The 25,498-nt window shown below is 42.2% G+C and overlaps 1 protein-coding gene and 1 long non-coding RNA gene across 4 annotated transcripts in view; both read left to right on the forward strand.

The window, feature by feature from the left end:
* OXNAD1 (oxidoreductase NAD binding domain containing 1) overlaps positions 1 to 25,498 on the forward strand; it is a 42,164-nt gene that overhangs the window by 4,815 nt on the left and 11,851 nt on the right. The window contains exons 2-5 of one of the 3 annotated variants that reach the window (XM_043595463.1): positions 1,871 to 2,026; positions 3,821 to 3,947; positions 4,224 to 4,287; positions 19,796 to 19,902. In XM_043595463.1, the coding sequence (XP_043451398.1) occupies positions 3,829 to 3,947; positions 4,224 to 4,287; positions 19,796 to 19,902 (290 nt within the window). In that variant the 5' untranslated portion in view covers positions 1,871 to 2,026; positions 3,821 to 3,828. Of the gene's footprint in view, positions 1 to 1,870; positions 2,027 to 3,820; positions 3,948 to 4,223; positions 4,288 to 5,004; positions 5,475 to 19,795; positions 19,903 to 25,498 lie in introns of those variants that run through there. The other 2 variants (XM_043595464.1, XM_043595465.1) reach the window with 2 other exon arrangements.
* LOC122492025 lies at positions 6,082 to 7,076 on the forward strand. The gene is made up of 2 exons (XR_006299520.1): positions 6,082 to 6,797; positions 7,040 to 7,076. It is a non-coding gene; the product is annotated as an uncharacterized LOC122492025 (long non-coding RNA).

The following is a 25,498-nucleotide window of genomic DNA, read 5'->3' on the forward strand; positions in this document are numbered from 1 at the left end:
TCATCAGTCGGGTCTCAGTTCACATGTCTCTCGAGAGGGACCTTTCCTGATACTCCCCCACTTATTTCCTTTATCATACTCATTATAATCTATATTTGTCTCATTAATTATCTGTTTATTGTTATTGATTGGACACACTAATAAAACTTCATGACGAGGGGCGCCTGGGTGGCGCAGTCGGTTGGGCGTCCGACTTCAGCCAGGTCACGATCTCGCGGTCCGTGAGTTCGAGCCCCGCGTCAGGCTCTGGGCTGATGGCTCAGAGCCTGGAGCCTGTTTCCGATTCTGTGTCTCCCTCTCTCTCTGCCCCTCCCCCGTTCATGCTCTGTCTCTCTCTGTCCCAAAAATAAATAAACGTTGAAAAAAAAAATTAAAAAAAAAAAAAAAAAAACTTCATGACGAGAAGGGCTTGGTGTCTGGTTCTTTTTTTTTTTTTTAAGTGTATTTATTTATTTTGAGGGGGAATGAGTGGGGGAGGGGCAGAGAGAAAGGAGGACAGAGAGGATCCCAAGTGGGCTCTGTGCTAACAGCAGAGAGCCCGATGTGGGGCCCAAACTCAAGAACCACAAGATCATGACCTGAGCTGAAGTCTGACGCTTAACTGACTGAGCCACCCAGGCGCCCTGTGTCTGGTTCTTTATTGTGTCTCCACGGTGTAGAATAGTGTCTGACATCCTGGCAATTCTTAAACAGAGTGTACTTACTGAACCAGTATAGTTCATTTTAAATCGTAAGCTTAATCTGTTGCCTGCAGTAATTTTTTTTACTGTATAAGTGGTTATGTTTTATTTGGCATTGATGAGAATTTTCTGTTTCAGAAATAGAGTTGATTAAGAATTTTTTGGTTGAGGTAAGGCCTATGAGAATAGAAACATTGATGAAGTATTTCTTTGTATCATTTTAGAAAATCCTTAATGTATGTTAATTTTCAAGAGGTAATTAAATATTTACATTGAGTATATGAAACCATTGGATGTATGTCAAAAAGTGGGTAGGTTTTGGTTTTTATTTTTATTACCTTACTGCTTTGGGAAGCTTTTTGAACACAATTGATAAAAAATACCCTTTATATGTCAGTAGATGGCACCCTTGGTCATGGTTACTAGCATTAAAAAATAAGATTTTAGAGTTTTAGAGAGAACAACTTTTAAAAATTAACATTCCTTTCTTTTCTTTTTTTTTTTTTAAGTTTATTTATTTTGAGAGTGCAAGTAGGGGAGGGGCAGAGAGAGAGAGAGAATCCCAAGCAGGCTCTGCACTGACAGCACGGAGCCTGATTCCTGGCTCGATCTCACAAACCATGAGACCATGACCTGAGCCGAAATCCAGAGTTGGATGGATGCTTAACTGACTGAGCCATCCAGGTGCCCCCATTTCCTTATTTTCAAGTTCAGTTGAGCAGTAGACCCTTTAAACAGCATAATCACCAAAAGGCATATCTTAATTGAGGACAATTTATTTTAGCAATAGTTGTCTAAAGCACTGAGCCAGAACAGAACAGTGTTACCATATGAACTATGTATCAGTTAAATTTTATCAGGGGACTTGGCCTTCACTGACATGTAACTGAAGTTACATGTTACATGAACTGACATGTAATCAGCCTTTGGTCTGGTCTTTCATGGGGTGGATGTCCTAAGTAGCAAGAGTTAAAGACAGGCCAAGGAAGCTGAATAAAGGAAGCAATAAGAGAAAAAAATCAGAAAAGTGGAAACCCAAGGAGGAAGAATTGATGGATAGGAGGTAGTTGAGCCCAGACTTGCTGTGAGGTGATGCTTGCTGATTATAATGAGCCTTTCCTTTTGCAGCTAAGACTGCCTTTTAACAGTTTCCAGAACTTGGTTCTTACATGTTGTCTCTGCCATTGCAGGAACTTTGTGAGAATTTCAGTATATGGAAACACCATCCTTGTTCCAACTGGTGTATATCCAAAGGTCTCAGTATAATACCAGGACCAAAGTGTTACATGTCAGTCAGTCAGCCAGCCACATACTTAATGACTTCTAAAATCTCATGGACTTCTGAAGTAAGTTTCACCTTCTTTCTTTCAACAATGAATGCACCATTTTAGGTTTAGCACATTCAGAGGAGAGAGACTACATTTAGTAGTCTTACATGAGATGAAAGGCCTTATGCTTCTTTCATTTACTAGAGAGAAAAATGGTGAGTAGCATGTTTATATCCACAATGATGCCACAAGGTACTGTGGCAGGAAGTTGGTCTTTTAGCTTTTTTAAAGACTAGTTAGAAAGCAGTGCGTTTTGATATGACTTGGTTTTAACTGACTTATATCATCCCTTGATTATTTACTGTTATTTCTTTTCTGTCTCTATTTTCTAAAATGTAAGCTCTCTAAGAAAGTCTTTGTTTTGTTTATGTCTGTATCCCCAGTGCCTGCCACATAATGGACTCTTAATAAGTATTTGTCAGATGAAGGACTAACTTAACAAATGTGGAGTAGGAATGTAAGCACACACAGCTTGAATTTTTCTAACCCAAAATTTATTACAATTTATGTATAGTACCTTCCAAAGAGCTCAGAAAAAAGTGTTTACATACATTTTCGTATATTCTCTAACTAACATAGGACAAATATATATTGCGATATAACATGCTAAAAGGGACCATCGGAGGCAAAGAAATATTCAGAAATTTGCAGAGGATAACAGAATGGTAGGAACCAAAAAAATAGATCATCTGACTCCTGATCCGTGCTGTTTTTTTGATAAGCCTGTAGGTTTTTTAATTGCAGTGTTGGATAATCTTTCTGTTTTTTGTGTTTTATTGAAATATACAAACAGAAGTACTTAAATCCTAGGAAGGTAGCTTGATTAATTTTCAATGCTTTTTGTTTTTTTAAGAGCATTTCTAAGTTTGCAGCAACATTGAGGAGTCAGTACAGAGATTTCCCACGTACTCCCTCCCTTCACACATGTGTAGCTTTCCCCATCATCAGTATCCCCCACCAGAGCAGCACATTTGTTAGAGTTGATGGACCTGCATTGACACATCATAATCCCCCCAGAGGCTGTAGTTTACAGCTCACTCTTGGTATTGTGTGTTCTGTGGATTTAGACAAATGGTGTCTATCACTACCACTGTGGTATCGTGCAGAGTATCTTTAATACCCTAGAAATCTTCTGGGGTTTGATGACTTTTTACAAAATGAAAATACCCATGCAGTCAGCATTCAGATTAAGAAATAGCATGGTGATTATTACCTCCCCAAGGATAACTGCTAACTTGATTTCTGACTTGATAGATTAATTTAGTCTGTTTTTTGTACTTTATATGACTGGACTCACAGAATATGCTTTTCGGAGTTTGTTTTTCATTCTTTTCGTTCAGCGTGATATTAATGATACTCATCTATGTTACTGCACGTAGGTGCGGTTTGTTTATTTTCATCGCTGTGAACCTCAGAAAATTTGCTCCTTGTACTTTATCTAGCAAGAAATGTTAAAGACTTATGTGATGCTCTTTGAGAGGAATACAATTATTAGGCAGTTATAAAATCTAGTCTCCCATAATAGCATAAAATGAGTCACGTGAGGTTGGTTAGTGATTGTGGAAACTGATAGCATGAATATTCGATGGCACCGCTGATTACATATGTCCGTACAGTGGAGATCAGTTGAATCAGCTCTAAATAGTGGCAGAAACTATGTCAGAGTAGAGTTAGGCCTTTAAAATGTGTGCTGTTTTGTTAGATCAGCACATAAAAGTACCAGCAAAAACCCAAACTCTTCTTCATTGGCCCCTAAGATAGTCTAATATTTCCCTGCTTTCTCAAAATCGTTTAACTTTCATGTTTACCCAGGAAGCACCATGGCGTGTGCTGCTGTCATAGTTCCTGGGTTGTTGCGAAGCTCTGTTGGCACCATCTGCGCTCAGGCTGCTTCGCTGAGATTGACGTCCGGTGCTTTGCGCCACCTTACTCTCACAAGGTGAGTTTTTGGCCCTGGTGTCATTTGAGGTGATTCAAAGCCCTGACCTGTGGATGGCCGTGGGACTCCTGAAGGCACATCAGAACATCTGGCTCATATATTTATGCCTGTGGTAGACCGCTAAGCTTTAGTTAGATGTGCAGCTTTTCACCGACCACTTTCTAGGATCCATAATGTTACAGTGCGTTTTAAGCAGTCATGATGTTACAGGGGAAACTAATTTAATTATTTTTGTGAAGATAATACTTAATAATCTAATTTTACTTTCTGTTAAAGCATAATGAAATCCAAAAGGAAAACTGATCACTTGGAGAGAACTGCAAATGTCATTCGACGGGAGGTTTGTATCCTTGGGTGACGGCAAGTTTTTCGAGGCTTGGCAGTGCACCCGGTTACAACTGGCTCACAGGGAACGCCTCGATCCCTTTGAAGGACAATCCAGGAGAGTTTGTTATTTTTTTGTTCAGAACCTTTTCTGATAGGACATATGACAACTGATTTGAAAAGATGACAGCCAGATACTCAAATTTTTCATTTAAAACTTAGAATGAATGGATTAATTTTTTTTGGATTTCACTTTTTTTTATTAAGTTTTCAAATTTTAATTCAAGTATAGTTAACATACAGTGTTACATTAGTTTAAGGTGGATAATGCAGTGATTTATTTTATTTTTTTAATACAGTTTATTGCCAAATTGGCTAACATACAGTGAATACAGTATGCTCTTGGTTTGAGGGGTACATTCCTGCGATTCATCGCTTACATACGACACCCAGTGCTCATCCCGAGTGCCCTCCTCAATGCCCATCGCCCATTTTCCCCTCTCCCCTGCCCCCCCCATCAACCCTCAGTTTGTTCTCTGTATTTAAGAGTCTCTATGGTTTGTCTCCCTCCCTCTCTGTTTGTAACTATTTTTTTTCCCTTTCCCTTCCCCCATGGTCTTCTGTTAAGTTTCTCAAATTCCACATATGAGTGAAAACATATGGTATCTGTCTTTCTCTGACTGACTTATGTCACTTAGCATAATACTGTCCAGTTCCATCCACGTTGCTGCAAATGGCAGGATTTCATTCTTTCTCATCGCCAAGTTGTATCCCACTGTATATATAAACCACATCTTCTTTATCCTGAATGGATTAATTTTTGATGAAGGGAGTATGGCAGCAATTGAGGGACCTACCCTCACAGGTGTAATGTTTAGGGTTATATTTTAGAGATAGAACTTTAATAGCCTACAGTTTATGAGTAGCTTACTTCTGTTTTTTTTCTTCTTCCTGTTCTTTGTTGTTGTTGTTGTTGTTGTTTCGGCACCGTGTCTCAAAGTCCTTGTACTTATCCCCACTTTAGAACAACTTATTTCATCAAAGGAGACAGCACTAACATCTGAGAAAGCAAGGTGGATGAGTTCTTGTTACCCTTGCCATGTGCAGATTTTTTCCCCACCATATTCAGACTCTAAAAAACTAATCTACCACCTGAAGGGGTGTCAAGGGCTGGGAAATAAAGGATCCTCACCCTTTACCTCAGTGAGTAACCCCATTTTCTTTTAAAAACATAAATTGGATATTTGATTTTGCTTTTTGAGTGAATCTTCACATATTTAGATATATTTATCTTAGTGTTGTAGTGTATTTAAGCTAGCAGTAAAAAAAAAAACTTATATACTTCTCTAAACATTGTCAGAGGGGCGCCCGGGTGGCTCAGTCAGTTGAGCGTCTGACTTCCGCTCGGGTCAGGATCTCACGGTTCGTGAGTTCGAGCCCCGCAGTGAGCTCTGTGCTGACAGCTCAGAGCCTGGAGCCTGCTTCAGATTCTGTGTCTCCCTCTCTCTCTGCCCCATTCCCACTCATGCTCTGTCTCTCTCTGTCTTAAAAATAAATAAAACATTAAAAAAAAAACATGGTCAGAAGTTGCATTGTTGTAGGAATTTACATTTTTGGTATTAATAGTAGGATACTTTTGTTTTGGAGTTACTCATTTTATATTAAAAATAACATACACTTAGGGGGTGCCTGGGTGATTCAGTCCATTAAGTGTCCGACTTTGGCTCAGGTCATGATCTTGCAGTTTGTGACTTTTGAGCCCCGTATCAGGCTCAGTGCTGACAGCTTAGAGCCTGCAGCCTGTTTTGGATTCTGTGTCTCCCTCTCTCTCTGCCCCTCCCCTGCTGGCGCTCTGTCTCTCTCTCAAAAATAAATAAACATTAGAAAAATAAAAAAAATAATAACATACCCATAGATATAACATGAAGCGGGATTCTAGAAATATTTAAGTTTAGACTCGAATATTTCCATAATTTTCAAAAAGATAAAATGCAAAGCAATAAGCCGATAAAATGAGAAAAAAAAGGAGAGCGCTATCAGATTTACACTCCTAAAACTAATTTAACATGTGCACACGTATATTAACATTTATAATATGTATGTATGCATATACACATATAAATTTGCAAAGAGTAGATTTATATAGCATAGCAAAGTAACAATTACTTGGCAATATGAGAATCCTCTACGAATATATCTGTGATTTAAAATGACAGTTTCCTTCTCATGTCTTCCTTCTCTCTAAAGATAAAAATCATCCTGGGGTATTTTTGTTTGTTGTAAGTATAAAATCTAATCATTTCTTATATTTATGAGAATGTAACAATCTGAAGAAAAGGAAGGTGCTCTGTCCCTCTCCCCAAAAACCCATTTAACAAACACCAAAATGTTCTATAACCCTAAGAGAACAACTGTTAATTACTTATTAGTCTGCCAAAACACTTATAAAAAACAATGTACGGTATTTTACAATGAAATATTTACATGTTTATGCTTTGTGAAATCCCATGCATCTGGAAAAACTAGGTTTTTTTTTTTTTTTTATTTTTTTTTTTCCCCAGCGTTTTTTTATTTATTTTTGGGACAGAGAGAGACAGAGCATGAATGGGGGAGGGGCAGAGAGAGAAGGAGACACAGAATCGGAAACAGGCTCCAGGCTCCGAGCCATCAGCTCAGAGCCTGACGCGGGGCTCGAACTCCCGGACCGCGAGATCGTGACCTGGCTGAAGTCGGACGCTTAACCGACTGCGCCACCCAGGCGCCCCTAGGTATTTTTAAATAATAAATTCATCTGTTATTTACAAAGTTATTTTGAATATTGTCATGCTGTCCAGTTAAATATAAAACTGAATAGCTCAAAGAGGATCAATAAAAAAAATTTTTTTTAATCTTTATTTATTTTTGAGAGAGAAGAGAGAGAGAGAGAGAGAAGGAGACAGAGCATGAGCAGGGGAGGGGCAGAGGGAGAGGAAGACACAGAATCCAAAGCAGGCTCCAGGCTCCAAGCTGTCGGCACAGAGCCGATGCAGGGCTCGAACTCAGGAACCATGAGATCATGACTTGAGCTGAACTCGGATGCTTAACCAACTGAGCCTCCCAGGCCCTCCGGACAATAAAATTTCCTATAAAATAGTAGGATACACTTTAAAAGACAATTGTTTAGGCCCTGCTTTTCAAGCTAATTCTAAAGAAAATTGCTTTGGGACCAAGTGTATGTAGTATGTTTGTGGATTCAGCTTTAGGCTGATGTGTTTTTTTGAAAAGTCCGTGTAAAATTAGTTCAGCATGATAGATTTATGGATCTGTAAAAATGAACTTTTCCCACTGATGATAAATATGAAAATACTTTTTTCTTTTTGGCTCACTTAACACACAAAAATGCTCATTTTGTAAATGTGTGATTTGTTAGGATTTCTGTTTAAAAAGCGAAATCTTAAAAAGCCACCTGGGTGGCTCAGTTGGTTAGCATCTGACTTTGGCTCAGGTCATGATCTTCCAGTTTGTGAGTTTGAGCCCCACGTCGGGCTTGCTGCTGTCAGTGCAGAGCCCTCATTGGCTCCTCTGTCCCCCTCTCCCTCTGCCCCACCCCCGTTTGTGCTGTCCCCAAAATAAATAAAACATTAATTTTTTTTTTTTTAAAGTGAGATCTTGCCAGTTTTGAAGAAAAAGCAGTTTATTTAACACGCTTGGACTACACTCTTTTCTGTTGTATTTTGAGGCAGGTAGAATTAGAAACGTGGCTTGGTGTACTTTATCTGTAAAGGGCCAGATAGTATTTTAGGCTTCATGGGCAATGTTGTCTTAGTTACCACTACAAAACTCTGCCTTTGTTGTATGAAATAGCCATATATGACATATAAACAAATCTGAGTGGCTGTATTCCAATAAAACAGTATTTACCAAAATACCCAAATTTGGCCTGTGGATCATAGTTTGCCAATCCCTGAAGTAGAGTAGCATTTCAGAATTTTACAGGACAAAGTTATTGAGACTGTCAGGGGTTATTTTGAGTGAAGTTTAAGAAAACCACACAGAAAGTTAATGTAAGCTCTAATAGAATGATTGCAAAGTTAAGAATTTTATTGCCCAGAAGTCAGAAAATGACAGGGGTCATTGCAACCATGGTATTACCTTGACAGAAGAACTTTCCAGTTGCAGCTCTTTTTTTGTTTGTTTGTTTCTGATTTCCTCTCCTCTCCTGAACAGAATGGAGGAGCTGGGAGGAGCTGGATAAAGCTAGATGGTGGCTGAGGTACACCTTCAGTGGGTATACGGTCAGCAAGGGCTCATCCCGATCCCTCCAGAGGATGGCTCCTAGCGGTAGAAGCAGGAGCCTGACCTTGGACTTGCCACAATGAACAGTACCTCAGGCTGGGTCAAAATGGAACGGGACCACCGTCTCATACCACTTTTGCCTTTAATTTGTACTGCAAGTACACTTTATAGAAAGAGCTCCCAGCATGCCACTTGCTCTTCACTTCAAGTCTGTGAAGTAGTCTCAGAACAGGATAGCATCTGCATTTGATGAAAGAGGAAGTGGAGCCTAGGAGATAGGCTAGGGGCGGCTCCCTGGACCAGAGGGGAATTGAGCCCCGTCTCTGACTCCTGGGCCAAAGGACCCTGCTGCCCCTCCTGGAGTGGGTAAAGAATGGAGCACTCACCCACCCAGAAATGTTTTTTCCTTGTTGGGCCTTGAGTTCCCTCCGAAGAACTTATTGAATGACCGTATTATGATGTTAATGCTTCTTATCTAAGGCTGTAAATGTAACCAGCCTGAGGTCATGCTGATGCAGGAAGCTGAGGTCTGAATTAGATGACATTTGACTGAGTTCAAGTGCACAGTTTTTTCTTAAGGATCAAAGAATAAGCAGCCTGGGTAACCTTGGAAATGTCAAGGAGATAAGAGTAAAATTTTGTAATGCAGTAAGGACTGTGGAGGCTCGACTAAGATTTCACTGGAGGGGTCGCTCCATGCTTGGCCTCTAGAAGGCTGGCTCACTGAGCAAGAGGGACTCTGTCTATGAATTTGATGGGAGAGTTTGGTAAGGAAAGAATTTTTAAAATCACGAATTCTTATGCACTTATTTGGTAATATGCAAGACACTAGACTAGGTTTTGGGGTTGCGGCCTGAGCACGATACGTAAAGCCCTTCACCTCAGATTCTTAGTGGGACTGTGCTCAGAAGAGACTGATTCTATGCACCTAATTGATTGTGGAAAAACCACGAATCCTTTTATAATTGTACTAGTTTGCTTCTTTTAGAAGTGTAAGCCTTATCCAAAAATGCTTATGTGTGTCATTACCCTTTTGTTGACAAAGCACTCGATTATATCAGGTTGCTGCTTGATTCTCACCAACCACCCCGGGAGGGAGGTGAAGGGATCCTTGCCCCCATTACCTGCACAGGTGAGGAAATTAAGACTTCAGAGACTTCGATGTGATGACCCTGATTCTTGATTTGCCTGGGCCAGCATCCTGTTTCACTCTCACAACTGCCCTGTTTTGGATGAAAATGACATTGTAGGCCTACATTTAAAGGACTGGCTTAAGTAAATGAAGGGCTCAGTCTCTGAACTCAGACCTTTGATAATCAAACTGTTTTTTCTTTCTACTACAGCAAAAAAATGTGGTACTTGGTTCAGACAAAGTTTGATTGAGCCACACAATGGAAGATAAATTTCACATCTCCTCATCTCTGTTCCAAATTAAAACTTGACTTAAGTGTTACTGGATATAAGAAAGGAGAGATTGGGGCTGACACAGTGGTTAGTTAATAAAGTCAAATGGCTGGGCTCCTGGCACAGAGACCTTTGGGGGTCCTATGGTCCCTGTGTTGATTACTGAGCGTTGGTAGTCTGCTTGACTTGTGATTTTGCTGAGGGTTGGGTTTGGGTGCGATGGGCTGCTTAGCTGGAGATCTGGACCGTGTCCTGAGTTTAACCCTTCCAATTCTCTGCTAGTCATCAGCTACACGTTTTGGGAAGAGCGTCTGCTGGAATGGCCTTCTTCAACTTGGGGGCATGGGAGTAGGCATCTCTTTAATATGCAGTGTTTCTAACCGTTGGGCACTTAATTTGCTGTGCTTGTCTTATCCAGCCTAGAATGAGCAGTAGTTGGCATTCCAGCCCTACCACGCTGTCAGTTCTGACGGCAGAGCATGGTGGGGAGAAACCTCAGGCATCTGCCGCTGAGAGGTAGCTGTGTGGCTTATAGGGGACCTGGGCTCTAGTCTTTTGGTGAAACTCCCAGGGAGCTATAGTCTGATGGCCCTGGCAGTAGGCCTGTGGCACGTCAGGGTGGCCGACTCACTCTATGAGTGGAAGCCTGCAAAGACAGAGGCTCCTTGGAGGAAGGCCCAGCTTAGCAGTGTTGGAGCCACAGTATCCAGCACAGCGCTGATGGAATAGGCACTCACTACACATTTGTTGAGTAGAGCAAACAAGTGTGAACCCCACCTCTGTGGTCGATTACCTGCACTGCCTTGGATGGGTCACTTGGTAAAGTCGGGACGGTGACGAACCCCACCTCAAGAGATGAAGTGGTGATGCAATGTGTACTGTAGGCACTGCCTGTATTGCTACTTTTTAGCTATGCCTAGAGCTGGTTAATGTCTAAAATGTACAGTGTCAGTGCTCTTCACTGACACACTTCTGGTCAATAAATTAAGTCATCTATAAGGCAAGGCTCTTTTCCATTACTCGCCATTATTTCCGTTATTCCATTATGCCATTATTATTATCCAATCAGCTGAAATAGATTTTATTTTAGGTCCAGCAGACATGTTTTGAGCGCCTGCTGTGTGCCCAGCCCTGTTCTAGGGGCAGGAAATACAACAGTGCATGAAGCAGGTAAAGCCCCTGCTGTCTGTGGAGCTTCATTCTGGTGCAGATAAGCCAGAGAATGTCGGATGTGATATATCCTTAAAGTAATAAAACAGGGTAATTGTGTCATGGGAGGCAAGAATGGCTGGGAACGGGGGTGCTGTTTTAAATTGGTGTGTAACATTGGAACCAAGACAAGAGGAAAAGAGCCAGCCACGTGCACAGCATCTCTGGCAGAGGAACAGACAAGAGCCAAGGCCTTGAGGCAGGACTAGCTTGAGATGTTCAGAGGAAGGTAGTAGGATGAGAGGTAGGCAGGGCCCAGGTTGTATAAACTGTTATGGCCTTGTGCAGGGAGTTGGGATTTTATTCTAAAGGGGATGGAGGGGCGCGTGGGTGGCTCAGTCGGTTAAGCGGCCGACTTCGGCTCAGGTCATGATCTCGCGGTCCGTGAGTTCGAGCCCCGCGTCAGGCTCTGTGCTGACAGCTCAGAGCCTGGAGCCTGTTTCAGATTCTGTGTCTCCCTTTCTCTCTGACCCTCCCCCGTTCATGCTCTGTCTCTCTCTGTCTCAAAAATAAATAAACGTTAAAAAAAAATTTTTTTTTTAAAATAAAGGGGATGGAAATTTTATTTTATTTATTTTAGAGGGAGAGAGAGAGTACAAGTCGGGGAGAGAGGCAGAGGGAGAGAGAAAATCTTAAGCAGGCAGTACGCTCAGTGTGGAGCCCAACTTGGGGCTCAATCCCAGGACCCTGGGATCATGACCTGAGCAGAAATGAAGAGTCAGATGTTCAGCTGACAGCCACTCAGATGCCCGGGGTGGGGGGGGTGGGGGGGATGGAAGGTTTTAAGCAGGGAAATGACATATGATTTACATTTTAAATGGGCCATCTATTTGCTTGGTAGGACACTGGGCTTTTGTTGTGGTTTGACACCAGTAGGAAGCTATTGACACAGTCCCAGGAGAGGTGATGGTGGCTTAGAGTAGGGTGGTAGGGATGGAGAACAGTGAGCGGATCTAACAGGGGTAGGGCTGATGGCATTCACAGATTTGCGTTGGGGGCTGGGTACAGTTAGTAAGAGGAGAAGAAACCAAGAGATATCTAGCTCTGGGATTTCAATAATCCAGGTAGATAATGATGGAGAAGAACAAGTTGCAGGAAGGGAAATAAAGTGCTTGATTTTGGAATAATCTGAGGTGGGAGGGTGGAATGTGGGTAGAGTTACAGATAAGACAAGATTAGCCTTGAGTTTTATCACCTTCTATCAACTGTTGAATGTGGGTCATGTTTATAATGGAGATTCATTATACTATTTCTATTAGTTTTGTATATGTTTAAGTTTTCCATAATAATACAAAGGAAGAAACTTGGGGAGATCAAAGAGTTTTGTGTTGGATGTGTTGTTTGAAATGGAAATTGAAATCAGCAGTTGGGTATGTGAGTTTGGAGTTCACTGCTGGAAATAATAGGTTGTAAGCCATGTAGAGAGTGGGGGAAGAAGGCCTGGAACTCAGCCCTGGGGTGTGTCAACATTTAGAGGTGAAGCAGAAGAGGAAAGGGCCATCGAGGCCTAAGGGAAATCAGCAGGGTGTTGGTGAACCCAGGAGAAAGTGTTTCAAAGGCGGAGTGGCCAACTGTGCTGAACTCTGCTGAGAGACGTCACCGGATTTAGCAAAATGGATGGTTGGTGACCAGAATGACTGGTAATACATTGCTGAGAGTGAAAGCCTGACTAGACTGTGCTGAAGAGAGAATGGGAGATAAGAAATTGGAGCCAGGGCCGTGTATAATTTTTGAAAATGTTTTATGTGAATAGGAACAGATCAATGACGAGACAGTTGGATTAAGGGAGAGGATTGTTTTGTTTATATTTTGAGAAGCAGCAAAGCATAGTGGCCAGGTGTCTGGATTTGAATCTCTGTTTTGCCACTTACGAGCCCTGGGACCTCAGTTTTCTCATATGTAAAATGGAAATGATGATGATAATAATACCTGCTTACTAGGGTTGTTGTGAAGAATGAATGAATGAGTGTATGTGAAGTGCCTGGCAGATGGTAAGTTACACACAGGTGTTTGCAGCTGATGTGAGGTGGAAGATTCGAGTGCTCGCGTGTGTCTAACAGAGAGAGCCAAAGGGGGTGATGTGTGCTGGAGAAGGCAGAGAGGAAACTCAGCCCAAGTGGACAGGGTACCCTTTGGTGGGAGCAAGGGGAGTCCATTTGTCATGCCAGGACCTGGTGTTGACAGAAGTTGTCACTTGACAGAAATTTGTGATCTTTCCTTTTCAGCAAATCACTTCAGTAAAACCGCTTTCTTCTAGTTAGATTCCTATTCATCAGATTGGTTTTCTGCCACAATTTAAGTAATTTCCCTGGACCTTGATCTCCTCGTGTGTGAAGTGATGTACTATTTTTTTCATGTTTATTTATTTTGAGAAAGAGAAAGAGAGAATCCCAAGCAGGCTGCATGCTGTCAGGACAAGGTCTGACATGGGGCTCAGTCTCATGAACCTGTGAGATCTTGACCTGAGCTGAAATCAAGAGTCGGACGCTTAACCAACCGAGCCACCCAGATACCCCAAAATGATGTTCTATTATGAATAATGACTGAATTTTCCTTTGACTCTGAAATTCTCTATGCCCTGACTGTATTTTTGTTTAAAGTTACCTCTAATCCTGGCTTTGTCTAAATTTTTAAGCCAGCAAACGAATGAATGGGAGTAAACAGAGGAAGCCAGTCAGGTTTCCCACAGAAAGACCTATTTCCTGCACAGAGACTTTTGCAGCAGCAATAACATTAAAATATCCTACATAAAACCAGTTTTTAAAATCAGTATGATGGAATTTCCTTTTAGATGCTGACCCCGTCAAACCATTAAAAATGTGTGCTAGTAAAAGTTGGCAAATGCATTGTTATTTTATTGAACAGTAGAAGAGTCTAAATATTATTTTATGGAAAACTTCATTTCCTGCCATGTGTTTTAACTTAGGACATGGCTAGTTGAGCCGTTAGTCGTGAAACCTTTTGATCCATTAAGCATGAGAACAAGTACAAATGTTAAAACATATAGTTTCCCCATCATGTTTTGCTTATTCATAAAAGTAGAGAAAGCGGTATATAACACAGGCCATGATTATAGTCCTTAATTATATGAAACTAGCTTCAGAGTAAAATAAAGATGTGGCTTTCAAAAAGATAGTGCTAATGTTTTTAATCTGCATTACTAGAAATCTTTATAAAGTATGTGGATTTGCATTAGTTGAATAAAATAAAGTGTTAATAGGAAGGCACATCTTTAAAAAATCACAAATCGTACAACGTATTTTGTGTGACCAGATACAGCAGTTTTGCCCAGATTATTAGGACTCATAGCAACAGGTATATTACTGTTTGTATTAATTGCAACAGACATAAAGCATCTGGGAACATTTTTGGTCATAGAGACTATCTACATGAAAACAGGACCTTTCAGTAGAAAGTATAACTTCTCTCCTTTCTTCACTGAATTTTATATTTGAACATTAGCAAGTTAGTGGTGATTTCATTTTGTACATTCTAGCATTTGACTGTGAGGCATGCTCACCTTGCAGCTGAAATTCTGTACACACCCCCCTGCCTCCGCCCTTGATTATGAATGTTGGTTTCCCTGCCACCAGGTGACTCTTTAGGGTGTGTTTCAAGCTTATATATGTCTAGTTTTATCCGTGAATCTGATAGATGCCAGTTAAACGGAAAGAATCTAGCTCTTGGCTATGTTTTTACAGATTATTAAAAGAAAATAATGTTTATAAAATAAACATTTTTTTGGTAAATCTGAAAAAAAAGTGAGCATAATACTGTAATGGGGAGTCCTGTGGTGATTCCTAATAGTTGTTTTTGTAATAAGATATTTGAAATTGTGTGGCAAACAAAGGAAGAGTCCTTGTTCTAGTGAAGAAATCCCTGTCTTCCCTTACTTCTCTCACAGTTTTAAACATGAATCTCGATTTTCTATAGTGGTTACCCCTGCCCCCTTCGTCCCTTTTCTTTTTAAACAACAAAAGGCCCCTGAACTTCTACTAGTTTTTGTTCAGGAAACCAATTTTAAGTGACTTTAAGTTAGAGTTTTCATGTATTCTGCAAATAGTTGCTGAGTCTTACTGTGTGTTGGGCCCTGTGCTTGATCTAGGGAGTATCAGGTATAGATTCTACCCTACACCTGACCTCAGGAGGCTTGTGGTCTTGTGTGATGGAAGAGACGTGTTCATGAGTTCTTACAGTTACATCAATATGTGCAAAGTGTGATAAGAAGGTGGAAACATTTTATTGGTAGAGTTGAGAGGCTGGGGAAAAGCAGGAAAACCTCAGACAGGGGTTAGGCTTTGAGCAGGGCCTGGAAAGGTGGGCAGGAGGTTGACAGAGCTGAGAGGTGCCTGCCCAATGACTCAGGCAGGCTTTGGGGAGGCAGGCAAATGTCAGGTGCCTTTGGGGACCAGCGAATTATCCAGTTTGGCTGGTAAACACTAGCATAGGGATAGAGGAGGGCTTAAGCTACAAAGGCCTTTTAGCTTTTTTTTTTTTTTTTTTTTTTTTGAGTTGAGTATTAGCCACTGAAGGTTTTTGAGATGGAGAATAACTTGGTGAGGTCAGAATATTAGCAGTATTTACCTGTTGGCTGCTTTGAGAGAGACAGGAAGGAGTCTAAGGCAGCAGTTCACGTGAGAAGAAATTCTTGGCTGAGGATGCTGGTGGGTGAGCACAGGGAGGAAAAGACATGAGCTGAATTCGTGGAACTTGTTCATGGTAGGGACAGAACGCCTAGAAGAGACTCAAAGATTCTGTGTGTGTGTGTGTGTGTGTGTGTGTGTGTGTGTGTGTATGCATATGTGTGTACCAGTTGAAAATGGATTTGACTCTCTTGCATCCAAGATGAGCCCTGACTAGAAATCCTGATGATGGAAAGCAGCCATTCTGTAGGGTGCCCTGAGGGCAGAAGCCGCTTTCTCCATCTGCCTCTTCAGTGCCAGGCAGCACATGCTCAAGAAAGGGATGAATATTGTAGATTTAGTTGGACACATAAGTGAGTTTACCCTTGGGATGGGACTAACAAGTGATGAAGGGCCAAGCACAGCTAGGTTTGAAGCCAGACTCGGCCACTCCTGACTGATCCTGAGCAAGCTGCTACACCTTTCTGTTTCCTTATGTACAGAATAGAGGGTAAGAACACCATCTGTTGGGATATAATATGATTATTCATATTGACTGAATGAATTGGTGTACATGAGACATCTAAGCCTGTACCTGGAATACATCTGAGATAAATGCCCCTCAGACATTGGCTGCTGTTACTCACGGGGAGTGTAGATGTGGGCCTGATTGCCAGCAAAGTAATGAGGAGTTGGGGTGGGGGTTAGTAGCTTTGGGAATGCCTGACAGCCTTGGCCGAGAGATAGGAGAGGGGGTGGGCGTGAGGCAGTTTAGACAGAGTGCCCAGTGGGGAAGGGCAAGGAAGAAAGGTAAAGGAGCAAGGCCCGGGTTGGAGAGGCAGGAGGGGACCCTGTAGAAGAGTTCAATGTCAGCTATGCCAGGCAGAAGAATGTTTCAGGATGGAAGGGAAGTAAAAAGTATCAAAATCAGGGGCGTCTGGGTGGCTCAGGTCATGATCTCGTGGTTCACCAGTTCGAGCCCCGCATCGGGCTCTCTGCTGACAGCTCTGAGGCTGGAGCCTGCCTCACACTCTGTGTCTCCCTCTCTCTCTGTCCCTCCCCCACTCATACTCTGTCTCTCTCTCTCTCTCAAAAATAAGTAGCACATTAAAAAAAAAATTTAAAAAGTGTCAAAATCATAGAGCTCAGAGAGGGCAAGAACTGAGCCTGGACATTTGAGTTCATTTGTTCAGGCAGACATCATTAGAACCCGTTGCTAGAGAACAGAAGCTGAGTTACCTGTGTTTACCGAGCGCCTCAGAAGATTCTGTCAGATAAGGAAGTATCAGAGGCAGAGATTAAAGGCCAAATTTCTAAAGTTGCTTGAAGACAATAAGGCTTTTTTAAAGCTTATTTATTTTGAGAGAGAGAGAGAGAGAGACAGTGAGCTGTGGGGCCTGAATCCACAAACCATGAGATCCATGACCCACTCTGAAATCAAGAGTCGGATGCTTAACTGACTTAGCCACCCAAGTGCCCCCACTATGGCTTTTTAAGTTTGTTCTAGCAAATAGCTAGGACAGGGTACAAAGGCCACTGTACTTCACAGGTTCTTCTCCTCCTCTATGAGAATAGGCCCCCTGGGGGTGTGCAGTGCTCATTCTGCAAGGTCCTACATGGAAAGCACTGGTATGGTGGCATATATAACAATAAGAGAATAAAATGTAATGTATAATGTAATAAATACTAGTAAGCTAATTATAATGAATGCCGTGAGATACATTGTAACAGACACTTAATGAGTACTTATTATGAACCAGCAGCATTATAAGTGCTTTGCATGTATGATCTCATTTAATCACCAGCAGCTCTGAGGTACAGGTGTTGTTGACCTTATTTTATAACTGAGAGGGGCTGGGTAATGTGCGCAGGGTCACACGGTTGGTAAGTGCGTGCTGGGGCCGGGATTATATACCCGGCAGTGTGGTTACAGAGCGTGTGCTGTTAGCAGCCACACTAGGCTGCTTCCTTTTATTTTGGAAGGCAGATGGCGTTAGGTGTCCTGCCTGATGAACAGGAGGTCTAGAGAGAGGAACTGTGGCCCTGAAGGAAGGGGCTGGCGGGAGTGGGGGAGCACTGGTTCGGAGAGGATGGGCAAGACTAGGATCAGAAACTCGGGGAGATGGTCAGTGTGGAAACTGACCTACTTGCTCTCAGGGAGGGGAGAAGGAGGACTGGCCAAAATCCAGAGGAAGAGAGGCAAGAGATTTTATGGGAGCAGGAGAAAGATAAGACATTTTCAGAGATATTTTGAGTTGGTGAGGGAGACCACCATCCATCTGGAGAATTTTGCAGTGGGTTTTTAAGAATTGCTTCCCACTGGTAATGTGGTTAAACCTAGTCCTATGGGAGAAAGGGGTTGAGGGGGAGCAGTGTTAGGGTGTGAGGTTCATTGATTGACCTTGACAGCTTTCCAAGGCACCCTTTAGTGGAGCCGTGAAACTAACACCATCCAAGGAGAATGACTGTATTTTGGTCACCTGCTACTGCTTTGATTTGCTTCCAGAAGTGGAGTTGAATGGCAGTAGGAGGTTGAGAAAAGAGTCATGTTGTCTTTTTTGTGACAAGATGTTCTGAAGATGTCATATGAAGATGTCTCAGATTTCAGGAGGAAGAAAAACCCAAAGGTGGAAGAAACAAAGAATGAAGGAAGCAGAGGCATTTTGAACTCGAGAGCTGCTGAGGTGTGGATGACACTGAGGAGTGCCTGGCTCAGACCTTACAATTTTCTAGAAACCAGATATGTTGTTTAGGATAGTGCTTCTCAAACTATCTGTAGTGAGGAGCTATTTTTGATATTGTTCTAAGGCTGTGGACTGTTTATATTTTGGCAAATATCAACAGTGAATTAGAAAAAATAAATTACAAATCATAGGGAATACAAACCCAAGTTGTTGTCTATTATTAGATTCAACAGACTCTGTGAAATTGCTAAAAATAAGTTGCTAAGTGCTTGTAATTTCTGAAATTAGCTTGTCATGGACTTCTTACAGGCTCAGAACAAACATAGGCTCGTAGCTGACAGTGGGTTTCACTTTGTGTATGTTGTCTGACCGAGAATTTAGACACAGGGAGATGGTTCACAGGGTTCCAGTTCCCCAAGCTCTTTCCAGATTATCCAGCCTGGTGCATGGAATATATTAGACACTCAACAAGTAAACACTTGTTAAACAGCCCCTTTAAGAGATGATTTTAAAATGTCTGGGTGGCTCAGTCGGTTAAGCACCTGACTTCAGTTCAGGTCATGATCTCGCAGTTTGCAAGTTCAAGCCCTGCATTGGCCTGTGTTATTAGCGCGGAGCCTGCTTCGGATCCTCTGTCTCCCTCTGTCTTTGCCTCTCCCCCACTCTCTCTCAAAAATAAACATTAAAAAAAATTTTTTTTTAACATTTATGTATTTTTGAGACAGAGAGAGAGAGAGAGCATGAACAGGGGAGGGTCAGAGAAAGAGGGAGACACAGAATCTGAAACAGGCTCCAGGCTCTGAGCTGTCAGCACAGAGCCCGACACGGGGCTCGAACCCACGGACCGCGAGATCCGTATTCTGCTGAATTTGTGGGGCCCCTGGGTGGCTCAGTCGGTCAAGCTCCCACCTCTTGATTTCGGCTCAGGTCATGATCTCAGGGTTGTGAGATAGAGCCCTGTGTCAGGCTCAGCTTGGAGTGTGGAACCTGCTTGGGATTCTCTCTCTCTCCCCCTCTCTCTCTGCTCCTCCCCCACTGTGTCCTCTCTCTGTCTCAAAATAATAAACTTTAAAAAAAAAAAAGAGATGATTTTTATATGCAGAATAAAATTTGAATAGTTTGAATGCAAGTCTCTCAAAAATAAGATAACTAAAATTTGTTGACCTAGTGGTAGGCAGCATTTTAAAGCACAGTGCTCCTTCCCTTGTTTTGCAGTTTACAAAAAGCACATCTTTGTAGATTTCAAGAAACCTTAGTTACCAGAAAGCCATAGTTTGTTCCTCACGTGTGTACGCACTAACCTCAGCCACAGTTCATCTTTTGTCTCTAGGTCGTGTCGACCGCTAAGGTTTGTGGGGCTGCTGCTGAGTCGCCATCAGTGAAAAGGCTCCACCTGCTTGTTGCTGATAAAGATTTTTCTTTTAAAGCTGGCCAGTGGTAAGTGGCTTCTCTCTTTCCTTGGTGTTTTGTGTTCAAGGAGTTGCCATCAAATAGCAGGGCTTAGTTTTTCTTCTGGAAAGGACTATATTGGCTGGCTGTTTCTCCTGAGGAGTAGGAATTCTAGACCATCCCTGTTCAAGGGGAGCCTCCTTTTGGCATGGAGAGAGAATCTGATTCATTTCCTTGCCTCGGATCTCACCTTGGTTTTGAGCCCTTGACCTTCTCAGTCATGTATGAAAGTTGCTGCCTTGAGTTTTGTAGATTGAAACAAAGCAGTTAGTTCTGAGCCAGGGACCTGACATCTCTGATAATTATGCTCTTCAGGAATGTTCGCTATAATAGAATGCACTGGAATAATCTAATCTGCTTGAGTTATTTGTTGCTGGAGATTGATACATTTTAAAAAATTAGCCTTTGTGTCAAATACAGAGTAAACACAGCAGTCTGAAAAGGAGAATACCCAGTTATGTCACAGAGCTGACCACCTTCTTGACTGAATTCCCGTATCACTTGTCTGAGTTGAGTTTAAGTATTTTGCTGAATTTATTACCAGGATCCCCCAGCCAGACCCAGCCTGCATCACACTCCTGATTCTGTCCGATTTGACACCAAGGACCAGTCAGAATACAGACAGGGTGGACAGCCCAGCTGTCCCACCGTTCCTGTGAATGGCCTCCCTGAGTTGCAATTCAAGTTGAATTGTAAATAAAGCAACTTGTATTTCCTTAGGAAAGGTGTGTTTGGGTGTATGTTTCCTTTATTTAAATAAAGCATTCATTTCTAAGTGAATTTCTGGCATGTCAATCTTGGTAGTCTTTCTTAGGAGTCACTTGACTAATTTTGGCAGTCCATCTGGAAATGTGGTTTTGTTAGAAGGAGGATGTGTGATAATAGCAAGTGTGCTAATAGCAAGAGTTAGCAGTCTTGTGTTCATAGTTTGCCTTTGAATTTAGAACTAGAAAACAAGATGCTGATTGCCATAATTTGCGTTTGTGAGGCAATTTACTGCAATCTTAGCACATGTTCGGTGATGCATATTAAATGCATTTGGGCTGTTTTAGGGGGGCGGGCAACATTTTTACCCTTCAAAAATAGTTAAGCAGTTATTACATTGAAAAGTGGAGACTTTAATTGTGATGATCTGTCTTTCCATATTCCCCTTTCCGTGGAAGTGTTTGGGTCCTGCGCACAGCATTGTCTCTGTGTCTTCAATATCAAATTGCACCAAGACTCCCGATTAGAGAAGCCTGTACGTTGGTTTGTAATGCTGCGACCTTGATGTACCTGCACGTGTATTAGCACTTGCAACTGTAGTCACCTGATAAGAAAAATACCATCATTCCCTAGTGATATGTGTAGAAATAGGATTCCCTTGTGATCCTCAAGATAAAATCTTTCAAGTTTGGTGTTCTATGTCCCATACCAATGAATGGATTTGGTAATCTCACTGATGTCAGAATTGGTTTTAGAATGTGCCCAGACAGACTCCTGTTTCAGAGGACAGACATAGGGGTGGTCATCTCCGACTATTTAGTATTGATCTTTCCCTGTCACGGGGCCATCAGCACTCATTCCCATCATCTGAACCTTAGATTGCTCCCTTGGGGCATCCGGGTGGCTCAGTCGGTTGAGCGTCCGACTTCGGCCCAGGTCACGATCTTATAGTTTGTGAGTTCGAGCCCCGTGTCAGGCTCTGGGCTGATAGCTCAGAGCCTGGAGCCTGCTTTGGATTCTGTGTCTCCTTCTCTCTCTGCCCCTCCCCGGCTTGCACTCTCTCTCTCAAAAATAAATAAACATTAAAAACAATTAAAAAATAAAATAAAACATTTCTCCCTTACTACTGACTTATTGTATGGTTCTGGAGGTTGTAAGTTTCTTTGGATATTTTATTTCTTGGTTACAGAAGGGCCATTTGCTTAGGTTGGTGATGCCTGTGTCTTCGGTGCTGTTGCTGGGATGGCATGTGCTCTGTGCTCTCTTAGATCAGCAGCTCGGTAGTAACCTCCATGTGGCATTTTGGGGAAGAGGGCAAGGATCTAGGAGAGAGGGAGTGTGGGCGTGGCTGCCATGCAGTCTGTGAAGTTAGGATTATCAGAGTGGAGTACTGCTAGAGATAAGGTAGAGGATTGCCCCTGGGCTTATCTTTGGGGTCAGAGATTGGGTCACGATCGATCCCACTGAATTCTTGACCACTGGCCTCCTCTGATGCCTTCCAAACAGGGACGCTCTAGACCTGCCTTTAAGTAAATAAATGAATGCTCTGGAGCTTTGGGCACAGGTCTCCAGGTAGACACTTTAATGTAGACCAGAGATCAGCCTCTGGGGCTCTTCTGTGCTACACTGTGTTCTTGTTGGACCTTCCAGAGGGGACTAATTCCTTTTGGGAAACCAGTTCCAAGAACTCAAGTAATCCAATCTAAAGAGAAAGGCCAAAAGAGGGCACTCCCTCAAAACCATTGCTCACTGGAGCAAGACTAAACCTTTTCGGCTTCTGTCAATAGTAGATCTACTGCCTAGTAGCTAGGTGAGTCCCATTCTTGACCTTCTTAAAAGTCCTCCTTCCTGATGGTAGAAACATGGGGATTCTCTCTTGGGGCTGGAGTGTGCCACCAACGGTCTCCGTGTCACGTGTGAGTGCCTGAAGTTGACAGAGTCAGTGTTCCTTGTGGCACTCACTGCTGTGGGCCGGGTCCGTCCTCTGAGGGAGGCTGTATCGCAGCGTCACATGCCTACTGCTCTGGAGACCACGTGATTCACATGCTGGCTTTTCTAGCTCTGTGATGTGGGTAGTTCCTTCTTTCTCTGGGCTTCAGTTTCCATGTCTTTAAGAGGGAATAGTAATATTCCTATGTCTTGGGATATGTCAGGTGTTTAATACAATGCCTCATGTTTAACTTTATTAGTTTGTTTTTGCTTTTTGTTATAGCCAGTGTTTCACTCAGTCAGTTAGATTATCTATCTGTGTTGGTGAGGCCCAGGGGACAGATTCCAATTCTTTGTTCCCTGGCTGGTTTCCCTGCTGTTGTTCGATAGAGCAGCAGGCCAAGTAGGAGTAGGTAAGTGTGCATCTCCACTATGATGATGCCCCTCCTGCCACAGTCAGTACTCGTTCCACGCTTGGGCTTGCAAGGACCAAGGGAAAGCAAGGCCAAAGCCTTTTAGGAAAGAGAAAGGTGTCTGTGACTTCATATAAGGTAACAAAAGTTTTCATGCTTGAAAGTGACTAAGTGAAGGACACGGACACCAAGAAGAAACAGATGAGAGGAGTGAGGTTAGAGAAACAAGACTACACCCCACCCCTCTAGCAGGGCTGCTGCCTTGTAGACCAGTATAGAACCTAAATGGCAGTGTTTGGCAGCCCTGACTCTTACATGACCACACATAGAAAGTGCTCCATTCCTTGGTGTCATTGTTCAGACTGTGTCTTTGCCCACGCTTGTCTGGTGAGTGCTGTGTGTCTTTTAAGACTCCTCTGAAGTCTTTGTTAATCCGTCCACCCCTGGTAGAATTGACTACTTCTTCCATTACGCGCCCCCACCCCCACCTCCCGCCAAACAGGTTTTAAAAAATAAAATAGTGGCTTTATTAGTATTTTCCTGATAAAAACAAGATCACGTATGTTGGAGCTAAGAAGAAATCTATGCTAAGTGCAGGTACTTCCAGACAGGCCTTAAATGACGAGCATTTTATCTCTCCCAAGCAGATTTTCTCATAGCCCATGTAATTATGTTTATCTGTTGATTTTCCTCCCATTAGGGTGAGTTTATTGAGGGCAGGAATCAAGACATACTTGCATCTTTACATCCAACACTGGCCACAGTGCCTGTACATGGTAAGCAGGTGCTGTCTGTGGTGTTTGCACAAGGGATGAGGGAGGGGCTCCAAGTACTCAAGCTGAGGACTAAAGAGTTTTAGGACCTCATGGTGTAGCATTGACATTTGGTCACAGTTTGCGTGCCAGGTATGTGCAGGGCACTGGGGCTGCATCTGTGGGCAGGACAGGGCTTCCTGGTGTGTCACAGTTGGATATGGACATGTGGCTTCACTACATAAAGAATTAGGCTCTTTCTCCCAGTTCTTCTATACTCGCTCATATAGAGTAGAGTAGGTGCCTCAACTCTTGGCTTCAAGAATGCTAATCTTGGAAAGGGCGTGTTTTATGAAATAATGTATTGTGCATATTCTCTTAAATCCATTCAGATAAAGTTTTTATGTCATTTGAATTCTATAGTATTTAATGAAGGAGTCCCTTTTTAAAAAGATTGGTTTCCAAAGTTACTAGAGGATTCCCTGTCATTCACCTGAGAGAATGGTCTGTATCAACATCGAGCAGCAGAGGGCGCTGTAGTTCAGGAGATGAAGCAGCAAACCTAGCTCATTGATTTACTTATTGTTTTGAACATGGAAGCTGTGGAGATAACTATTAAACCTCTTCTCTGAAAGCAAGCAACAACTGTATTAATAAATATTAACTACAATCTTTAGATTTATATCTTGCCTGAAATGAAGAGGAAATAAAAGTATTGATGGGAAAGAATCAAGTGAATAGAGAAAAAAATAGGCTAGGGACTTTTTCTGGAGCACTTCCAATCCAGAACTGGTTTTTAAAGATTATAAAAAATGTCCGGATATTTAAGGCCAGAGATCAGAAGAGAACATATTTTAAGGTCATAGATCATATCAGTAGAGAACATAGTGTACCTTTCATGTAAGCCTACTGGTAGGAAAATAACTGGGGGAATAATGATACTTTTGCTCTTTGAGGGCTGAGAAACTTCTAGATTAGATGTTTGTTTTCTAGACATTGGGATGCGAAATTTTTTTTGGTTCCAGGTTCTAAGAAATTTTTCTTTCCTTGGTATGTAACTAGCTTTGTTGTATTGCCTAGAAGCCCCACCAAAAAAAGGTTTTCTATGGCATAGAAGTATCTAAGGCTTAAAACTTGGAAGAGTTCTAGACTATAGCAGTATGGTTAGAAGAAAAGACAACATAAGATTTTTGGAACTTAGAAGGTCACATCAGCATTTTAATTTGTCAAATGCCAGTGAAAGAATTTTTGTTGCTCTTTTTTTTTTACACTTTTAAAAAACTGGCTTATTGGGATATACTCTACATATCATAAAATTCACCCATTTAAAGTATACAATTCAGAGGTGCTTGGGTGGTTCAGTTGGTTAAATGTCTGACTCTTGATTTTGGCTCAGATCATGATCTCACGGTTTGTGAGATCGAGCCCCACTTTGGGTTTGGCGTTAACAGTGCGGAGCCTGCTTAGGATTCTGTCTCTTCTCTCCTTATGCCCTTCTGCCGCTTGCATGTGCACGTGCTAGCTCTCTCTCTCTCTCTCTCTCTCTCTCTCTCTCTTTCTCTCCCTCTCTCTAAGATAAATGAATAAACTTAAAAAAAGTACTCTTTAAAGTCTGCAATTCAGTGGTTTGTACTACATTCACAGAACTGTGCAGCCATCAACAGAACAAAATTTTACAGCATTCTCATCATCCCCAAAAGAAACCCTATACTGCTTATCATTCACTCCCCATCCTCACCTGCTTAACTGCTCTACTTTCTGTCTTTATGGATTTGCCAGTCTGGG

Source organism: Prionailurus bengalensis, chromosome C2 (genome assembly GCF_016509475.1).
Source record: "Prionailurus bengalensis isolate Pbe53 chromosome C2, Fcat_Pben_1.1_paternal_pri, whole genome shotgun sequence".
Classification (NCBI taxonomy): Eukaryota; Metazoa; Chordata; class Mammalia; order Carnivora; family Felidae; genus Prionailurus; species Prionailurus bengalensis.